This window comes from Eschscholzia californica, unplaced genomic scaffold, assembly GCF_041429995.1.
Source record: "Eschscholzia californica isolate CP2 unplaced genomic scaffold, dmEscCali1.0.p SCAF_6, whole genome shotgun sequence".
NCBI lineage: Eukaryota > Viridiplantae > Streptophyta > Magnoliopsida > Ranunculales > Papaveraceae > Eschscholzia > Eschscholzia californica.
The window spans coordinates 32,826,298-32,845,234 of NW_028238483.1; the positions used below are offsets into that span (position 1 = coordinate 32,826,298).

The following is an 18,937-nucleotide window of genomic DNA, read 5'->3' on the forward strand; positions in this document are numbered from 1 at the left end:
AATCAAACATTGTCAAAGATCTAGTATGAAATAACTCATAAAACTTCATACACATAAATTATACCTATAAATACTGAAAATTCAAACATAGTAGAAGATCTAGTCTGAAATAAGCAAGACAATTATCACCTCTATGGCTCTATCCATTTATCCAAACGAGAGGTTCCAAAACTCCAAGTGGTATTATCCACACAAGCAAACAGAACTTTATCATTTATTTTATCCCGTGCCTCGCGCAACATCGTATAAATTTGCTTTAGAGATTCCAAGACGATTATCATGTGGACACACCATCACCCGTGGGCCAGATCATCATTTGACAACTTCTATAGCCTAGTAGAGCAGATTAATATAATACTCCTTACAACACCAAATCAGGACACTAAGAAAGAAATAGCTGCTCTTTCTCTCTATACTTCATTCTGCAACTCAAGAACTGAAAAGCTTTTCCTCTTCTGGTTTTAATGGCGACCCCCGTTGCAATTGAGGTATGGAACCCTAATGGGAAATACAGAGTTATTAGCACCAAACCCATGCCGGGAACTCGCTGGATTCGTCTCTTAACTGATCAAAATTGCCGTGTCGAAGTAATCTTCTTCTTCTTTTTCATTCTGAAATTTTTGCTTGATTCTTCAAAATTTTGAGGTAATAAAGATAATGATGAATTCATACTATCTTCTTTTGTTTTTCATGTTTAGATTTGTACACAGAAGAAAACTATTTTATCTGTTGAGGAAATTGTGAGTCTAATTGGGGATAAATGTGATGGAGTAATTGGACAGGTTTGTTGATTTAGATTTCAATTTAGGGTTCATATTTGATTACCCAAATGTTTGATTTATAATGGGTAAGTGTTTGATTTTAAGGGTTTCAGTTGACAGAAGATTGGGGGGAAGTGTTGTTTTCAGCACTGAGTAAAGCAGGAGGAAAAGCTTTCAGTAATATGGCTGTTGGTTATAATAATGTAGATGTTAATGCTGCTACTAAGTATGGTATTGCCGTTGGAAATACTCCTGTAAGTCTCTCTCTCTCCATCTATATATATGTAGTCGACAAATGATATTGGTACGAGCAACTAGACATGATAGAAGCACTCATGTATTATGTCGTCCATATGGCACTATTCTCACCTTGATGAAGGGTTAAATCTACCCTAGACCTACCGACGTGACCCAATCCATGTTGCCTAGTAGAGCAACATTATCGTTCAGTTCGCGATTTGATTTTGAAGTTAACAACCAAGTTTGATGGTTCAATTCATATCCATAAGTTATGTGTTGGAAAGTGGAAAATTAAAGACGATTTTGGTGTTTACTTGGTAGGGTGTTCTTACAGAGACAACAGCTGAATTAGCAGCTTCACTTTCGTTAGCAGCTGCAAGAAGAATAGTAGAAGCTGATGAGTTCATGAGGGCCGGTTTGTACGACGGATGGCTTCCTCATTTGTACGATAACTTCGCTTCTCGCTCTCCCTCTTTGACTAGTCTTTCGTAAAAACACAATACAAGAACATTTACATAAACATTGTGTGTGGTAGGTTTGTGGGCAACTTGCTAAAAGGACAAACGGTTGGAGTGATTGGAGCTGGTCGTATTGGGTCTGCGTATGCAAGAATGATGGTTAAAATCTATATATTCGAAAACAAATTACTTTCCAAAGTTAGATCTTTATGACATTCACCAACTTAACTTTTCTGATTCATTTTCTTGACAGATTGAAGGGTTCAAAATGAACCTAATTTACTATGACTTATACCAGTCCACTCGACTCGAAAAGTTTGTAACTGGTATTTTGCTGTCATAAACCAAGTTCTTTAATTACTTGAAATCTATTTTTGGGTATTTATTTGCTATGTACTTGCAGCTTATGGAGAATTCTTGAAATCTAACGGTGAACAACCTGTTACTTGGAAAAGGGCATCGTCCATGGAAGAAGTTCTTCGAGAGGCGGATGTGGTAAGATACTTGCATATGCTTTAATTTCGAACTTGAAGTTTTATTATTTTTCACTTGTCGTACAAGTTTTCATTGGCGCTCCTCACAGATAAGTCTTCACCCGATCTTGGATAAAACCACATATCATTTGATCAACAAAGATAGCTTGGCCTACATGAAGAAGGTGAGTCTATAGACGTGTCTATTGTTCTAAACTGTTTGGATTATGAAATATGGGCAGCATTGATTAAAACAATCTAAAATTACAGGAAGCAATCCTTGTTAATTGTAGTAGAGGACCTGTTATTGATGAAGTGGCTCTTGTCGAACATCTTAAAGCAAACCCAATGTTTCGAGTTGGTCTTGACGTTTTCGAGGTTTGAAACGAAATTTTCCATGGGAATTCAGAATCAAATTTAGAGTGAACTTCTTATTGTATTTCTCCTTCATGGTCTTTTAACAGGATGAGCCGTTCATGAAACCCGGTCTCAGTGACATGAAAAACGCTGTTATTGTCCCTCATATCGCCTCTGCTTCCAAGGTAAGAAAAGCTTTGATGGGACATGAAATCCATACATCGATTCCTTGCTCTCTCTGTAGTCCAATTATTCGATGTTGAGTATAGTTGTATTGTTTCTTGATGTGCACAGTGGACTCGTGAAGGAATGGCTACACTGGCTGCTCTGAACGTCCTGGTACGTCACGTCGCTAAAATCAGTTTCTAGCTTTTATTATTCTAACTGTTCGGTCTAGGTTGGTGTACTCCAATCACCTTCTGGTTTCTTGCCATTCTATTTCCTTCACATATGGGATAAAAAAGGAATCCAGGACCCGACAAGCTTTTTCAGCCCCAAAACTAAGAAGGCGTTCTATATACGAGATACTGATTTAGTAATTGCGGATATATAAACATAAGGCCTTCTGTGTCATTTTACGTCGTAGCGAGCTCCACCCCGCCCCAATCCATTCCCGTTGACCGACAGACCGCTCCTTCCCTCCACAGTGTCGGAACAGTGTATATATTAGGAGCTCAAGAATGCGGCTTCACTTTACTAAGATAAAAGAAGCTTAAGTTAAAGCGTTCACTAAGCGAGGAACTTTCCTCAGTAGAACCACCTTTTCATCTCTGATCAGGCTGTCTCAGCCAAAACTCTGAAAATCGGGTTTCCATAATCTTTGCTCATGAGTAAATTTTGAATCACTAAACTATTTCGTTTTATGTTCCATTATAACAGGGGAAGATCAAAGGTTATCCTGTTTGGTCTAATCCAAACCAAGTTGAACCATTCCTGAATGAGAATTCCCCACCTCCAGCTGCTTCTCCAAGCATTGTCAATGCTAAAGCCTTAGGTAAACTATCACACACACACACACACGTGTGTGTGTGTGTCTGTACCTTTTCGATATACTTTGACCGTTTCGAAGTTCATCTGCTTAAATTCATGTTTTCATCTTCGACGTTTTCTTTTTGTAGGCTTAACTGCGTCAAAGCTCTAAACAGGAGAGAATCTAATCATATATGGGGAAATAGAAGATATGTTAGAAAGCTTATATTAAGTACTCTACCGGGTTGTTATGTTTCCGAACGAATGATTGTAAAAATGTATAACTTCGTCGATATTATTGGAGAATTAAGAGCCATTACCTCAGTTCTTGTTTCATAAGATTATATCTTCATGTCTATTAATATAAAGCAAGACAAATATCCACTGTCTATAGGCGATATATTATTCTACTATAAGATGATGTGTGTCATTCACATATCGGCAGTATACTCATGTCTACAGCGAAAACCTTTCGGTGTGTCATGTTTTAGGCATTACTTTAACATTCATGGTATTACTAAAAGAAAGCTAATCTAGAGGCAAGGAACTCATCACAAGTGCTAAAGAATACAAACTTATCCATAATGATTGATGTAGACCCCACAACACGATGAATATTAGGACAAGGGGCAAACTCATTAGTACGAAAGAATGATTATACCTCTTTGTCTTATTCAAGGCGGTGGGTGGATGGTAGGGCGAGGGGTATTCGCATTCCCTTGGCTTGTTTGTATAAACTAAGTCAGGTCAAACACACAACAAATTAATTCTATCTTTAAAATAAATGTAAGTTTTTAATACAGAGTACTCCAACTAACTAGAAATTTGATTCTCATGTTTGTCTAACATTTTATAATGGTCTATTGGATTATATTTTTGTTAGTCAATGTTCTTTTTTTGATGAAAAATTGTCAATGTTAATAGTTTCTTTTTGTTTTTGTTTTTATCTTTTATTTCATCTGTATTTCTTTTTCTTCTTTCCTTAACAATTTGAAGGGCATATGGTTGTTGCTTCTACCACCAATTTTTGATTATTTTCTTTCTACACTTTTCTCCTTCTCCCCCGTCTAGGAAACCCTATCGGGGTTTATTCATCCTCATGAGACCCTATCGGGGTTTATTCATCCTCATGAAACCCAATTGAGTTCTTGGAAGGAGCGGGAGAAAACTAGACCGAGGGAGGGGTAGTTGTGGTGGTGGAAAGAGTAGAGAAGATAAGAGATGATTTTGTTTTTATTTTTAATGTTAAAATCATTCATTGTTGGGTCCTATGATTGTGACAAATATCCGTTTGTACGGGGGAAGAAGAAAATGACATAAATAAACTACTTATAACAGAATGGGAAAGGGAGGAAGAGAAAAAATTGGTTCTCAAATTTGAGAAGGACAAGAAGAAAATACTTATAAAAAAAAACTTAGGTAAAAAGTGGTAAAAAATGAAATAAAAAAATGGACTAAGACAAATGTGTTGTTTGGAGCCATTTTAGAACGTAGAAAATATGGGTTGAGGAAAATTTTCCGGTTGGTTTTTTAGCTTAACTTAGGCGGTTGTCGTGTTTGTCACATCTTTCTAATGTATCAATGCCTTGTAACGACTAATCTATATCGTAGTCGATTTCTCAAAAAAAAAATCCTTTATATTGAACCACTAATTTTTTTTTTTCAGAGCTAGCTTTGTCCAGTTGATTTGAAGACCTTCCGGACAATAGTAATTCTTTATCATGCTTATCATATCGTATCGATGTATCAATGTCTTTGGAATGACACCGTCGTAGTCAATATTCGCAAAAAGAGACTTTCGGGATAGAGCCGTCGGGTATAATCTCGGGCTTAAAAGAATTCTTGATTTAGAACTACCGGGCTAAGTGTGAGGATATAAATACACTCTTGTTGGCATCCCGGTCTTATTTTTCAACAAAGTCTAGGGTTTCGTTTCGAGTCTTCTACATCTTTCTTCTACACAGATCTGATCTTATTCTTCAATCATGTCGAAGACAATCACCTTGAAGAGTGTCGACGGTGAAACTTTTGAAGTCGACGAGGCCGTCGCCCTTGAATCTCAGACGATTAAGCATATGATCGAAGATGAATGTGCTGATAATGGAATTCCTTTACCTAATGTGACGAGCAAGATCTTAGCGAAGGTTATCGAGTACTGTAAGAAGCATGTTGAAACCCCCAAGGGAGATGATCGGTCGGCTGACGAAGAACTCAAGAACTGGGATGCTGAGTTTGTCAAGGTTGATCAGGCTACTCTCTTCGATCTTATCTTGGTGAGATTTTCTTCTCTGTTTATTTAATCTTTTAATATAATCATCTGCGGGTTTGGTTTTGTTTGTTTAGTTGGTATTATGTTTCATCTTTAGTTACTTGTGATTTAGGGTATGAGTTTGGTTTCTGATTCAAATGCGAAATTTCTTTTTACCGATTGTTGTTTGTAATATCTAGGGTTTCTTTTATATCATACTGTTGACGTGCTGTTGTATCTGTGCATGCTTTTTTCCATGCCACACAATTGCAGAGAGGTGTTATTAGTAACAAACCATGAGTGTGGGTTTAATGGGGTTATTTAATAGGGGTTATGTAATAGGGGTTTGGTAATAGATTCATACAGGGTTTTAAATTTCAAACTTCGTCGGCTAAAATAAGAGTCTATATTTCGCTTTTGACTATGGAAGAGAAATCAAGGGTTCATAGATTTCATTCACATTTTTCGGTGACAATTTTTGTAGATATAGAGATTTCCAAAATACAGTAGCTAGTAAACAGAAAAAAAGAAGAACTGGATTCAGTCAATAACTAAGAAACAAATACGCAAAATTGAAAAGTAGAGAAACCGAGAGAACAAAAGAGAACCTGTAAGGAACAACATAACTTGTATCACGATTTCTTCTCGTTTAATCTTCGAATTTTTTATTAAAACCCTAAAGTTTCAATTGCTTATCTTCATTTCTAAAAGATTTTAGACCATACATTAATCTTTTGAGATCTTTTCTTCTACTATCTTTATTATTTCTATAAAAGAGATAGAAGTTGAAAACCCTAAAAATGAAATGATGGGCAGCAGGAGGATCATGATTTGAGAGAGAAAAAACCTAAAATAAAATGTCTTAAACCAAGTTTTTGTTGTGCGGCAGAACATCATTGCATTAGATACTACTTATTTTCTTGTCAAATGTTTACAGCAATATACTTCTAAGTATCTCTGTCTCCTTCATGAAAGAAGATGCATAGCTTGATTGTTTACCTTTTCAATAAAAAAATGTCTACATATTGGCTTCCAACATGTTACACTGAATAACTATCAATACCTTGGATTCATCGAATGTGAATAACATTGACTTGTTCAACTTTTTTGATTGGGAAGTTACTTTTTCCTTGTGGACAAGTAATTGATGTTTGTCGTTCTACGAATGCGGGTAAGATTTCTTGAACTACTACATTCCAAGTAATTTTCTAGATTGCAAATTCAAGTGATTTCTCTTGCTGGAGATTTTGAATATTGTACTTTGTCCTTTGAGAGATTATACGTAGCAATTTCCTCAAACTTGTGCTCCTCCAGTTGTAGTCACATGAGTTTTTATTGTTTTGTTAGGTTGTATTCTGCGACATATCTTTCAAGAGTATGTTGTGATTCAATTATGACCTGGTTACTTAATTTTGACTGCTTAACAGTAACATATGAAGCATGTTCTCTTGCGGCTTTTCTCTATCCTGAACTTTGATCCAATTCTTCGTTGTAATTGGTTACTCTAGCCTGTTTTGGGTTTCATAAGGGCTGCGAGTTTGTTTGAGTTCCCATATTCTAATCAGGCAGTTAATATATATATTTTTTGATCTTGCACTACGTAAAATTACTCTATATTTGAGTCCAATATCTTGGTCATTAGTTAGTACCATATCTTCTGGGGTTAATAACACAAATTCCAAATGTTGGACGCTATAGTTTGAATTGTTCACTTCCAAATAAATATTGAAGTGTGTGCAGGAGCTTCAGACCTCCTGATCCCCTCATTGGTTCACTTGCAAATATCTTAAACTGGGTTTTTCAGTGTGATTAGCTGCTTTTCATTTTGGTATTAATGTAAAAAATTGATGGTTGTGGCCATTTTTGTCAGGCCATACGTCTTGATCTTTTTTCACTTTCTATTTTCTTCGACAAGGTTATAGTTTCTAACTCAACTATTGCTGCAATATGGTGTTTTCAGGCGGCTAACTATCTTAACATTAAGAGCTTGCTGGACTTAACGTGTCAAACAGTTGCTGACATGATCAAGGGGAAGACACCAGAGGAGATCCGCAAGACATTTAACATCAAGAATGACTTTACCCCCGAGGAGGAAGAGGAGGTCAGGAGGGAGAATCAATGGGCTTTCGAGTAATTGAAAGTTCGAAAACTCGGGGCAGGAAAACAATCAGTGTTTGGTACTTCTTGTTTCTTGAATTGGGGGATAAAAACAAATGACATTAAAGCTCTCGGCTATATATGCAGACAATATATCTAGTATTAGTACTTATTTTGTTATTTGTATATAAGGTTCGTTGGTTGGAAGGCATCTCTTGTTGATGGGTAGGGGAAGAATTTGTTCTCTAACCCTATCTATCTTCGAAACCAACGATCCCAATCCAGAACCAATTATGTGAACCAAGACTTGTGTTTCCTTTTACTTTATATAAGATGGTATGTTGGTGTCATTTCTTTATTGTGTTGGGTACTTGGGTGGATGTTTTATCTGTTTCTGTAGGAAACTACCTTAAGTGTGCAGCAAGGCTGGTAAGTTTTTACCAGGGTAAATAACTAGTTGTCGAGATCTTGTTAAGTTGATATTACCTTCTGCGAGAAGGGAAAACCTAAATTTTCATTTTTGTCATGGTTGCTTTAGTAACCAGGTCAGCTGCTTATAATAGCGGTTCCAGATGTTGATTTTTTTCAATAGTTTATAGCTTTTGAGGACACTACTTGTAGATCAATTTAAGAAGAAAGAAGACCTTCCAACAAAAAACAAAGAAAAAAAAAAGGAGAAGACAAAATCTCTGTCCGATTTTTGAATCCCTGGTTCAGTATGCATGCTTGGATTTTCATAGAGAAAAATTTATTGTGGTTCTAGAATAGAATTAGGATTCAGGTAAGAAATACTTGGGTTGGCCTGTTTTAATTGGATCCTACTACAATCGACATGGTTGATCTTAGTTTACAACTGTGCTACAGTCACATAGATTTCGATTCCCAATCTTGCATCAATTGATTTTGTAGTTTTTTTTTTGAACTATTGATTTTGTAGTCCATGATAGTAAGTAGTTCAAAAGACCACACGTGAACTTTCAGTTCTAGCTTTTTTTTTTTAACCTGTAAACTTCGTATCATTTATTAAACATAGTTTCCAGAATGAGAAGTAAAATTACAACATCAAAATTACAACATCAAAGTCAAAAACGGTAAAATACAATTTTAAGCACTCTTGGACTTGTAATTTCCACGACTATTCGGCCTCCCAACAATCATATGGAGACTGGCCCAAAATAGGCGGACTTCCCATTAGTCAAAAACGGGTAGAGTCGACTGAGCTTTTCTTTGAGCCCGAGCCTAAGTTCAGCCTGAAGAGAAGCTGGTTGGACTGGTAGTTGAGGTTGAAAATTTGAATTTTTAACATCAGCCCACCAAGGTTGGAGTTGCTCTACCCTTCATGCTTCAACTTTCGTCTTACCTGCAAAACACAATCTGAACACTATAGAATACAAAAACTCACTCTTCTTTAACGTCATAGTTGATGGTAACATATGAAAGTTATATCAATTTTATACCAAGATTATGTTTTTGCCTTGAAGTTTATTGGAATTGGATTTAACCTCCTATTCAGCACAAAATCACGATTGGGCGGTTTTCGGTCTCTCTCACCCTAAAACTAGCTCAAGAGGTAAGGCTTTTCCCACAAAATTATGTTGGGTGGTCTTGGGTCCCTTTCACAACCAATGTGGGATTAAACTAACAATCCCTCCCTCACACATTGGCTCTTAACTTCATTAGTTATTGGGCGGAGACTTGTTAACCCTGAGCTCTGATATCAGTGTCGGGTGGTCTTGGGCCTCTCTCACCCGAAAAGCTAGCTCAAGAGGTAAGGTTTCTCTCACACTTATTATCACACACTCTGCCCCTTCCACAACCAATGTGAGATAAACCGAACATATCAATATGCCACTCCAACAAGTGATGGAGTTCACAATTAAATTTCTATTAACAACTTACGTTTATTAGTTTTTTATTATCAAACTTCTATTTGAAATTCTCACAGGAACCATGTGGGTATTTCTATTCTCCTTGCAGCTTTGGCTTTTACATTCTCTCAAAATCTTACAAAACTTCATACAAAAGCACTTTTGTTCAACATAAATTAAATTGATGATAATGAATAAGAAGCACAAAATAGTAAAATTAGGGAAGATGATTAACCAAAATTATCACCGCAATTTTTTGTTAGGTTTGTGTCTGTACCCCCTTTTGAAGCTTCAACTAGGTTTGTTTAAGATAAAAATTGATGATAATGAACATATAGCAGAAAAGGGTGATCAAAAATATCATAATTATAATAATCAAACAAATTGATTATAAAACTCAGTGAAAAATATGAAACAATTCAATTGACGAGCTGAAGAGAAAGAAAACAATCGATTTGAAATTGGTTACCTTATAATCATGATTGCATCCTTGATTGTAATCCTCGTTCAAGCAAAGCTGCAATAGCTTCCGAGACGCCTGAACAATGCCGAAATGACCTATGAAGATAAAAAACTGAAATGATAAAATCAAGTGACGGTCTTGAAAAGAAAATAAATATGAGCAGAAAAGATGACCACTGAAGGTATGAAATCTGAGGGGTTGAGAGCCAATTCAAGATTTCAAAAGTAGTTTAATAAGAATGTCTAAAGAACCAAGGCAAGCTAAACTGCAACAAGGACTTTAAGAACAAGCTACTCAATATGTCTTAATATGGTTATCCATGCCAAAATGAACAGTCTTAAAATACAATTTATCACACAACATGACATTATTTAGGATGGTACCATAAATATATCACAATACAGGAGTGAATGTTCCTTGACTAAATATACGATTTACAAGCCAGGCGTAGAACAAATATGAGTAATGTCTGCAAACATAACGAATATTGGATTTGAGGTTGAAATTTAGCTCATATTTTACTCAGTACGAAAATCGTAACATTATGCAAGTATGTATGTAGTTGCATATCTTTGAGACCTATAGGTGGCATGGTTGTACGTCTAAGAAATTGAGTAAATCTACGAAGAGAAAACTCATAAGTGGCATGGTTGTACCATCGTGGCATTGCCAATAGCATCAATAGTCCCAATGACCATCAATATGACATCGGTTGAATCTAAGAAAACGAAGTAGTAGTCCCATGATTGTGTATACTATTTTTATTAAACACGATAAATAAGAAGACAATACTAAAAGTCCATCAAAACATGCAAAGTGTGATTTAGTACCCCAACCTTTAGATGGAGAAACACCGGGTGGGGATTAAAACAATTCAATAGACTACATCAAACTATGCATTTGATGGATCAAAAAAGAAAAAGAACCCAAAATTACAAAAAAAAAATTCACTAAACTTAAATAACAAATTAAGTACCCGTCAACAAACACATATAATACAACACTTTAAAACCCCTAATAAAACAACCCTTACAATTATACAATATTCAATCAAATTTGATACAGGGTATATGAGTTTTCAAGGGAGAGATGATTTTGATCTCCCTCCAAAGGTTTTGTCTATACTGGCAAATTTGGGTCCAAATTGAAGAGAGGGAGTCTCATGAGAGAGAGACACACAGTATTGCCCTCCCTGTAACATTTATCCAGACCCTTATAACAAACAACACCTTTGTCTTTATACTAATAAAAGTTGAACAGGAGATCATTTCGAGTGTTTTAGAGAGAGAAAGAAAGAAAGTTTTAGAGCGAGAGCGAGAGAGAGAGAAAGTTTTAGAGAGAGAAAGATCGGAAATGGCTGACCAGTTCGACAACGAAATTAACAGGATTAAGCAACAAATCAATGATTTACTCACTGAAAGGCTGGCTGACTACGAAGAAAGCATTTTCAAGGTACTCTCTAATATTTTCTTCTCTGATTCTTCATCTTGTTCTTCATTTTCATCTTCTTCTTATTCTTCTTGTTCTTCCTTTTAATCTTCTTTCTCTGATTCTTCTTCTTCTTTTTTTCCTTTTCATCTTTTCTTTCTCTGGTTCTTCTTCTTCTTCCTTTTCATCTTCTTTCTCTGATTCTTCTTCTTCTTTTTTTCCTTTTCATCTTTTCTTTCTCTGGTTCTTCTTCTTCTTCTTCCTTTTCATCTTCTTTCTCTGATTCTTCTTCTTCTTCTTCCTTTTCATCTTTTCTTTCTCTGATTCTTCTCCTTCTTCTTCTTCGTTTTCATCTTTTCTTTCTCTGATTCTTCTTCTTCTTCCTTTTCATCTTTTCTTTCTCTGATTCTTCTTCTTCTTCCTTTTCATCTTTTCTTTCTCTGATTCTTCTTCTTCTTCTTCCTTTTCATCTTCTTTCTCTGATTCTTCTTCTTCTTTTTTCATTTTCATCTTTTCTTTCTCTGGTTCTTCTTCTTCTTCTTCCTTTTCATCTTCTTTCTCTGATTCTTCTTCTTCTTCCTTTTCATCTTTTCTTTCTCTGGTTCTTCTTCTTCTTCTTCTTCGTTTTCATCTTTTCTTTCTCTGATTCTTCTTCTTCTTCTTCTTCTTCCTTTTCATCTTTTCTTTCTCTGATTCTTCTTCTTCTTCTTCTTCTTCTTCCTTTTCATCTTTTCTTTCTCTGATTCTTCTTCTTCTTCCTTTTCATCTTCTTTCTCTGATTCTTCTTCTTCTTCTTCTTCTTCTTCTTCTTCCTTTTAATCTTCTTTCTCTGATTCTTCTTCTTCTTTTTTCCTTTTCATCTTTTCTTTCTCTGGTTCTTCTTCTTCTTCTTCCTTTTCATCTTATTTCTCTGATTCTTCTTCTTCTTCTTCTTCCTTTTCATCTTCTTTCTCTAATTCTTCTTCTTCTTTTTTCCTTTTCATCTTTTCTTTCTTTGGTTCTTCTTCTTCTTCCTTTTCATCTTCTTTCTCTGAATCTTCTTCTTCTTCTTCTTCTTCCTTTTCATCTTTTCTTTCTCTGATTCTTCTTCTTCTTCTTCTTCGTTTTCATCTTTTCTTTCTCTGATTCTTCTTCTTCTTCGTTTTCATCTTTTCTTTCTCTGATTTTTCTTCTTCTTGTTTTTCATCTTCTTTCTCTTCTTCTTCTTCTTCTTCTTCTTCTTCTTCTTCTTCTTCTTCTTCTTCCTTTTTAATCTTCTTTCTCTGATTCTTCTTCTTCTTTTTTCCTTTTCATCTTTTCTTTCTCTGGTTCTTCTTCTTCTTCTTCTTCTTCTTCTTCTTCTTCTTCTTCTTCTTCTTCTTCTTCTTCTTCTTCTTCTTCTTCTTCTTCTTCTTCTTCTTCTTCTTCTTCTTCTTCTTCCTTTTCGTCTTCTTTCTCTGATTCTTCTTCTTCTTCTTCCTTTTCATCTTTTCTTTCTCTGATTCTTCTTCTTCTTCTTCTTCTTCGTTTTCATCTTTTCTTTTTCTGATTCTTCTTCTTCTTCTTCTTCCTTTTCATCTTTTCTTTCTCTGATTCTTCTTCTTCTTCTTCCTTTTCATCTTCTTTCTCTGATTCTTCTTCTTCTTTTTTCCTTTTCATCTTTTATTTCTCTGGTTCTTCTTCTTCTTCCTTTTCATCTTCTTTCTCTGATTCTTCTTCTTCTTCTTCTTCTTGGTCAGTGGAATATTTTTAGAGAAATGTTGTTTGTCCCGAGAGGAAGTCCCACCTGCCACCCGGGACCAATCTGGAGTAGATAATAGTTTTGTATTTATTTCCTTGCTTATTCTTGTTCCCTGTTTTAGTCCAATCTTAGGGCTAGAGAGAGAGAGAGAGAATTGATTGATTGAAAAGTGAGAAATTCTTGAGGAGATGAAGAAGCAATAGCTTTGTTGTTTGGGATCCTCATACATTCTTAATGGATCTTCTTCCTAGATCAGTTGAGAAATCTCTACAGCTTTGTTAGGCAACTCAATACTTATGGAAATCTCTTACTTTCACTTGAGATTTTATCTAGTTTTGTGGGTTTAGGGATTTAGAAATTAAGCTTGATCCAAATAGATGTTAATTTGCCAATGAAGAAGGGTTTCTAAGAGTGGGTTTGATCCAAATATATGCTAATTTTATGGATTTGCATTGGAATTTTGGTTTGCCGGTTTTAGTAGCTTGCTCCCAAAGCTTTTTTGGAATAAGGTAGAATTGTATTCAAAAATTGCTAAGGTTGCAATTACAAAAGGAAAAGTAAACACTGAAAAAATAAAGGAAAATTACATATAAGTTATTGCATCCCAATTGAAGATCCACTCTGAGAAAATGGTGGAAGAGAACCAAGGCTCGTTAATGCTCCAGTAATGCATAAGTCCTTTGATGGAAATTATAACATTTGCAACGGATTTATCCTCATCCTCAAAAATTCTTCTATTTCTTTCATACCAAAGGCTCCAAATAATGGCAAAAGGAGCAACAGAACTTGATGAAGCTATTTATGGTTCTTGTTGTAAGAATAGTTAAGTTGTCGAAGATGTCTTTGGTAAGATTAGCATGCTGCCAAACACTACTAAGTGAAGGAGTAACGTCTTTCCAAATATTTGTCGAGAACGAACATCTGAAAAATAATGTTCTAGAGTCTCTTCCTCCATCTTACACAACGAACATCGATTTAGAAACGAGAAACCTCTTCTTTGAAGAAGATCACAAGTTGGGAGAGAGTTGAGGCTGCCCAAATGATAAAAGAAATTTTTGGAGGGACAAAGCTATTCCAAAGAAAATTTATCTAACTTTTATTAACTACTTTACGTATAAGAAATAAATTTATGTTTACATTAGAGAAGACCAAATTTTTTTTGCATAGGACCAAATTCCCGACCTCCATTGATGAGAAGAACGTGTTTTGTTTTTGAATAGGTTTAGTATTTGAAAGGGTTAAAAAATCTATTTTTTGACAACTCCCATTTGATATAACTTTAGCAAGCTAAAAACTAATGGAAACCACCGAAAAATGATACTTAAATTAATTTTAGTTTAAAGGTACGAAGAAAATTGATAAGTGAAACTCAAACCATTAACCTTAACAGTAATGAAATAAATTTGGTGACAAAGACACGATAAAAAATTAAAAATAAAGTTACATATCTACTAAAGATTATGCTTTTTGTCCCGATATTCAAAAAAATGACGGATGTTAATGTAGTTTTTTTTTTTGAAAGGATGTTAATGTAGTTGAACACAGTGAGATCTTTCAATGAAAAGTTACATGTTGGAATTTTGGACAAGTTATTAAGTAATATATTTTATAAAATCAGAAATTAATTTTTATAATATTTGAATTTGAAATTTATGTCTAATAGTTATATCTTTTGATAAATTATATGGAGAGATATCTCTTTTTGTGAAAAGATTTTCTACTTGAAAAATGTCTCTTTGTTTTCTATAAATAAAGTTTTCTCTATTGTTACAAATATTGTCTTCGAATACACAAAGAAGATGAAAAGAAGAGGGATGGAGATTAGAGGCTTGAAACGTGTACTAAGTACACTTTCCTTAAAGCATTATTTGCCCCCTCTCGCTCGAGATTACTTGAAGGTTACAAGGCAAATTGCTTCCCAAGATATGACAAGCCTTTGTGAAACTACACCAAGTAACTTGTGGAGATTTCACTTAAGGAGCATTAGAACATAATGAGGATGGCAAAGGTTTTCCGATATTGTTTCTACATATTGTTTCATCATACATCTAGTTTGTTTTGAGAAAACTTTATTTATAGAAAACAAAGAGACATTTTTCAAGTAGAAAATCTTTTCACAAAAAGAGATATCTCTCCATATAATTTATCAAAAGATATAACTATTAGACATAAATTTCAAATTCAAATATTATAAAAATTAATTTCTGATTTTATAAAATATATTACTTAATAACTTGTCCAAAATTCCAACAATCCCCCACTTGGACAATTATTAATAAAATTCCTTTGTCAAACTAAATATATTAGTATTAATGCATAAAGTATGGTATCTTTCGATTTGAACCATACCTTAGTGTAAGTGCACAAAGTTTTATCGAAATCCCAGGTAGCTTGTAGCTTTGAACCAGTTATTCCTTGTGATAAAACCGGTAACACCACACACACAATACATTTGTTCTTTTGCTCCACACTTTTCTCGCTTAGCACTTATATGGCCATGTGCTTCTTGGTTTCATGAACTCTCCTTAGATAAACTCTAAATCTAATGAGAGGCGGCACCACCTCTAAGTTCACATAGTTGAAGTTCTTCCAGTACCTTTGCTACTTTAGAGATACTTGTCTTTAACTGAACTTTATTAAGAGTTTTAAACTCAACCTCCGTCCGTAGCAACCAACACTTATTATCCTAGATAGGGTTAAATGTAAAATTTTAAGTGTTGAAACTAGTCACTTATCAATGACTTGTTGTTACCCATTGAACCTAAAACTAGTCATTTCCTAGTGTTAGGTTGGGTTGCCGTCAATGGTGACTTTTATGTAAAGAGTTTCAACCCCATCTCTCTAGATGTAAAAGTTTAAACATATCTCTCGTCAGAGATTTGATAAACAATTTATATTTTGCAAATGTAACACTATTAATTCCATCTTGAATTAAGTATTTCACATAGCTGTCTACATTTTGTTATGTCCTTTATCATATGTACATATTTAAGTGACTTGATCACTATTATAAACTTTTCTCAAATCTTTTATACATATTTTCAAAATTACTATTGGATTCTAAAATCTGAGAATCTAATTATGTTCAACACATTTTGAGTATATAATTTTCTTTACTTTTTCTAAATCTCATTTAGAATCGAAAAAAAAAATGTTGTTCTTCTATGAACATGTAACAACAATCATCTTGATATTAGATTGGCCACTCTAATGTCAAGATTGTTACCACTTTGTTCATAATGATTTTCTACATCTCATAAGAGTCATCAACTCAATATATGAATATATTATCTCTTTCAAATATCATCTCATGAAAATGAATTACCCCCACTATTTTGAATTTATAAGTTAGCATACTTTTATGTAATCCTCATCGATTTACAAATATATTAACCCCCACTATTTTCAACACTACTTATATAATGCATTTTGCTCAAGCAATCACTGGTTAAAAATCAACTCATATAGATATATGCCTCATATAACATATACAAATATATCATTCAAAAACGCGTATACAAAACAAATATATCAAACGTATAATATACAATATGACCAATAAATGATCTTATATCCAATCTTAGATTCACTTTTTCATGCTTTAAACTCAGTAACAAAATTAGTTTTGTCATTAGTTGTGGGCAAATCCCAGTATTCCATTATTTCTATTAAGTAAAACAGTGGAAGGTTTTCCCTCAATTGGTGTCTAATTTGCAAAGAAAATATTTTCTCAATAAATCAACAAAGTTATTTCACTCCTAAAAAAATGGAAACCTACTGTTATTTGCACACAATAATCACATTATGATTTGATTTACTTCTTATTGGTATTCCTTATTACCAGTACTCCCATGAAGAATTCTATAGAAAACAAATATCGGCAAACATGCACACACCTGATGTATCTTATATGAGAAAACAAATATAATTCTAATTAGAATCATAGGTTAATTCAATGATTCATAACTCTGACCTAATCACCTAATCAACTGGTTGTATACTTTCACAAATCACAATGGTCATGATCTATTTCATTTCACCATGACCTCTCCACAAATAGACATATCCATTCTCTATCAAGTATTGTCAAACAATTAGAATAAAAAGATAATGAAAGAACGCACCTTTATATTTTAAACTGAGTAGCAGTCGTCCTTTTCTTTCCCTTATACTAGTAATCAAGAAACACATTCTACTAGGAATCCCACAAACTATCTCTTCATGTGCTGTCTTTTATCCTCTTTGTCTCTAGATGGGTTTAAGATCCTATTAGTCGAAATTAATGGCAATACTTCATTCCCCTTTCACGTCTTAAAGGTATGAATGTGTTTGTCTCTGCCTTCACAGATGGAAACTCTAACATTTCCCACGAATGAATAGTGGAGTATCATCATAATCAAATGACCCACTGCATCAAATCTTGACATATAAGTTCTTTTAATATTAGCCTCTGTCTCCATGAAATAATGCTTTAAGATTGTTACAAATATTGTCTTCGAATACACAAAGAAGATGAAAAACAGCACATGAAGAGATAGTTTGTGGGATTCCTAGTAGAATGTGTTTCTTGATTACTAGTATAAGGGAAAGAAAAGGACGACTGCTACTCAGTTTAAAATATAAAGGTGCGTTCTTTCATTATCTTTTTTTTTTTGAAAGGATGTTAATGTAGTTGAACACAGTGAGATCTTTTAATGTAGTTTTTTTTTTGAAAGGATGTTAATGTAGTTGAACACAGTGAGATCTTTCAATGAAAAGTTACATTGAGATAAAAATGTAGAGGAATGAAGATGAGATGGTGTGAGAAATAGTGACCTTAAAAGAATTAAAATCAGACTTCTTAGGATTCCTTTTTAATGGATTATCATAGTGCCCAACTCAAGTTACAAAGAGTTGAAACTCACATTTCTGTAACTTATTAAGTTTTAAGAGGATCTGATATCAAACATTTTATTCTTTATGGACCGATGCACTTTAAAAGTTCACACGGTTATTTGCGCATGCCATAGCTTGACTTTGATGCAACTATAAGTCTATAACGCTTCAACGTAAAGTTAAATGTCACAATTGCAAGTAGGAAATGAACTTACTTAGAAGGCTAGGAGGAGGCTGGAACATGTAAAGACGGATTTGTCAAGCTTGTTTAATTTAGCATACAGGCAAAACCACTAGCAAGCGAGGATAGGATATACAAGCAAGGATAGGATATACAAGCTAACATCATAACTTGAGGAATTACTACTTCCTACATTTGGTTAGGAATTTTATGTTGTAAAATATAAGATCTATCATCAATAAGACGTAGATTAACCTTGAGGGAGGTTTGCAAGTGAGTCTGGGTACCCGGCAGATTGCTATTATGCGTCGTTTTAGATTAAAATATTAATGCTATTAGCCTGACTGCCTGAGATACATAGAAACACCGTGAAGATGAGAAGAAAAGGTACGAAATGAAACATTTTACAAAATATAGAACAAAACTATCCATTCATAAATAATTTTCAAATTTTTCATGTCAACTTACCTCTTAAAAGGGCAAAATTTTTACTTCAATTCGACAAAGTCAAGTCACAAAATACTCGTTTCAACAAAAAAAAAAAAAAAAAAAAAAGTCACAAAATACTCTTTAACTAATCATTACAAGAAAACAACAACATCCAAAAGGCAAGAGCTTGGAAACTTGAACATTTTTATTCTAGTAGTTAATAGAAGTAAATCCAATCAAGTAGTGAGATAGTAGTTATGTACAGTTAATTCTTTTTTTGTTGTTGAAAAAATGTCCATTTTGTTCATAACCCAATTAGAGGTTAGAGGAATAATCTGTTGTCTCATTAGAGAGAAAGGCTAGGGCAAAA

The 18,937-nt window shown here is 34.1% G+C and overlaps 2 protein-coding genes across 2 annotated transcripts; both read left to right on the top strand.

The window, feature by feature from the left end:
* The first annotated feature begins 96 nt into the window (after positions 1-96).
* HPR (hydroxypyruvate reductase) lies at positions 97-3,582 on the top strand. Its single transcript, XM_086650554.1, has 13 exons — positions 97-587; positions 699-782; positions 875-1,015; positions 1,323-1,444; positions 1,537-1,618; positions 1,713-1,785; positions 1,863-1,954; positions 2,043-2,117; positions 2,203-2,310; positions 2,397-2,474; positions 2,584-2,628; positions 3,169-3,283; positions 3,408-3,582. The coding sequence occupies exons 1-13, from the start codon at positions 465-467 to the stop codon at positions 3,428-3,430; spliced, it is 1,161 nt and encodes a 386-aa protein (XP_086506680.1). The 5' UTR covers positions 97-464; the 3' UTR covers positions 3,431-3,582.
* A 1,525-nt stretch (positions 3,583-5,107) lies between these two features.
* LOC147533737 (SKP1-like protein 1B) lies at positions 5,108-7,953 on the top strand. The gene is made up of 2 exons (XM_086650555.1): positions 5,108-5,531; positions 7,467-7,953. The coding sequence occupies exons 1-2, from the start codon at positions 5,244-5,246 to the stop codon at positions 7,638-7,640; spliced, it is 462 nt and encodes a 153-aa protein (XP_086506681.1). The 5' UTR covers positions 5,108-5,243; the 3' UTR covers positions 7,641-7,953.
* Positions 7,954-18,937: the final 10,984 nt, after the last annotated feature.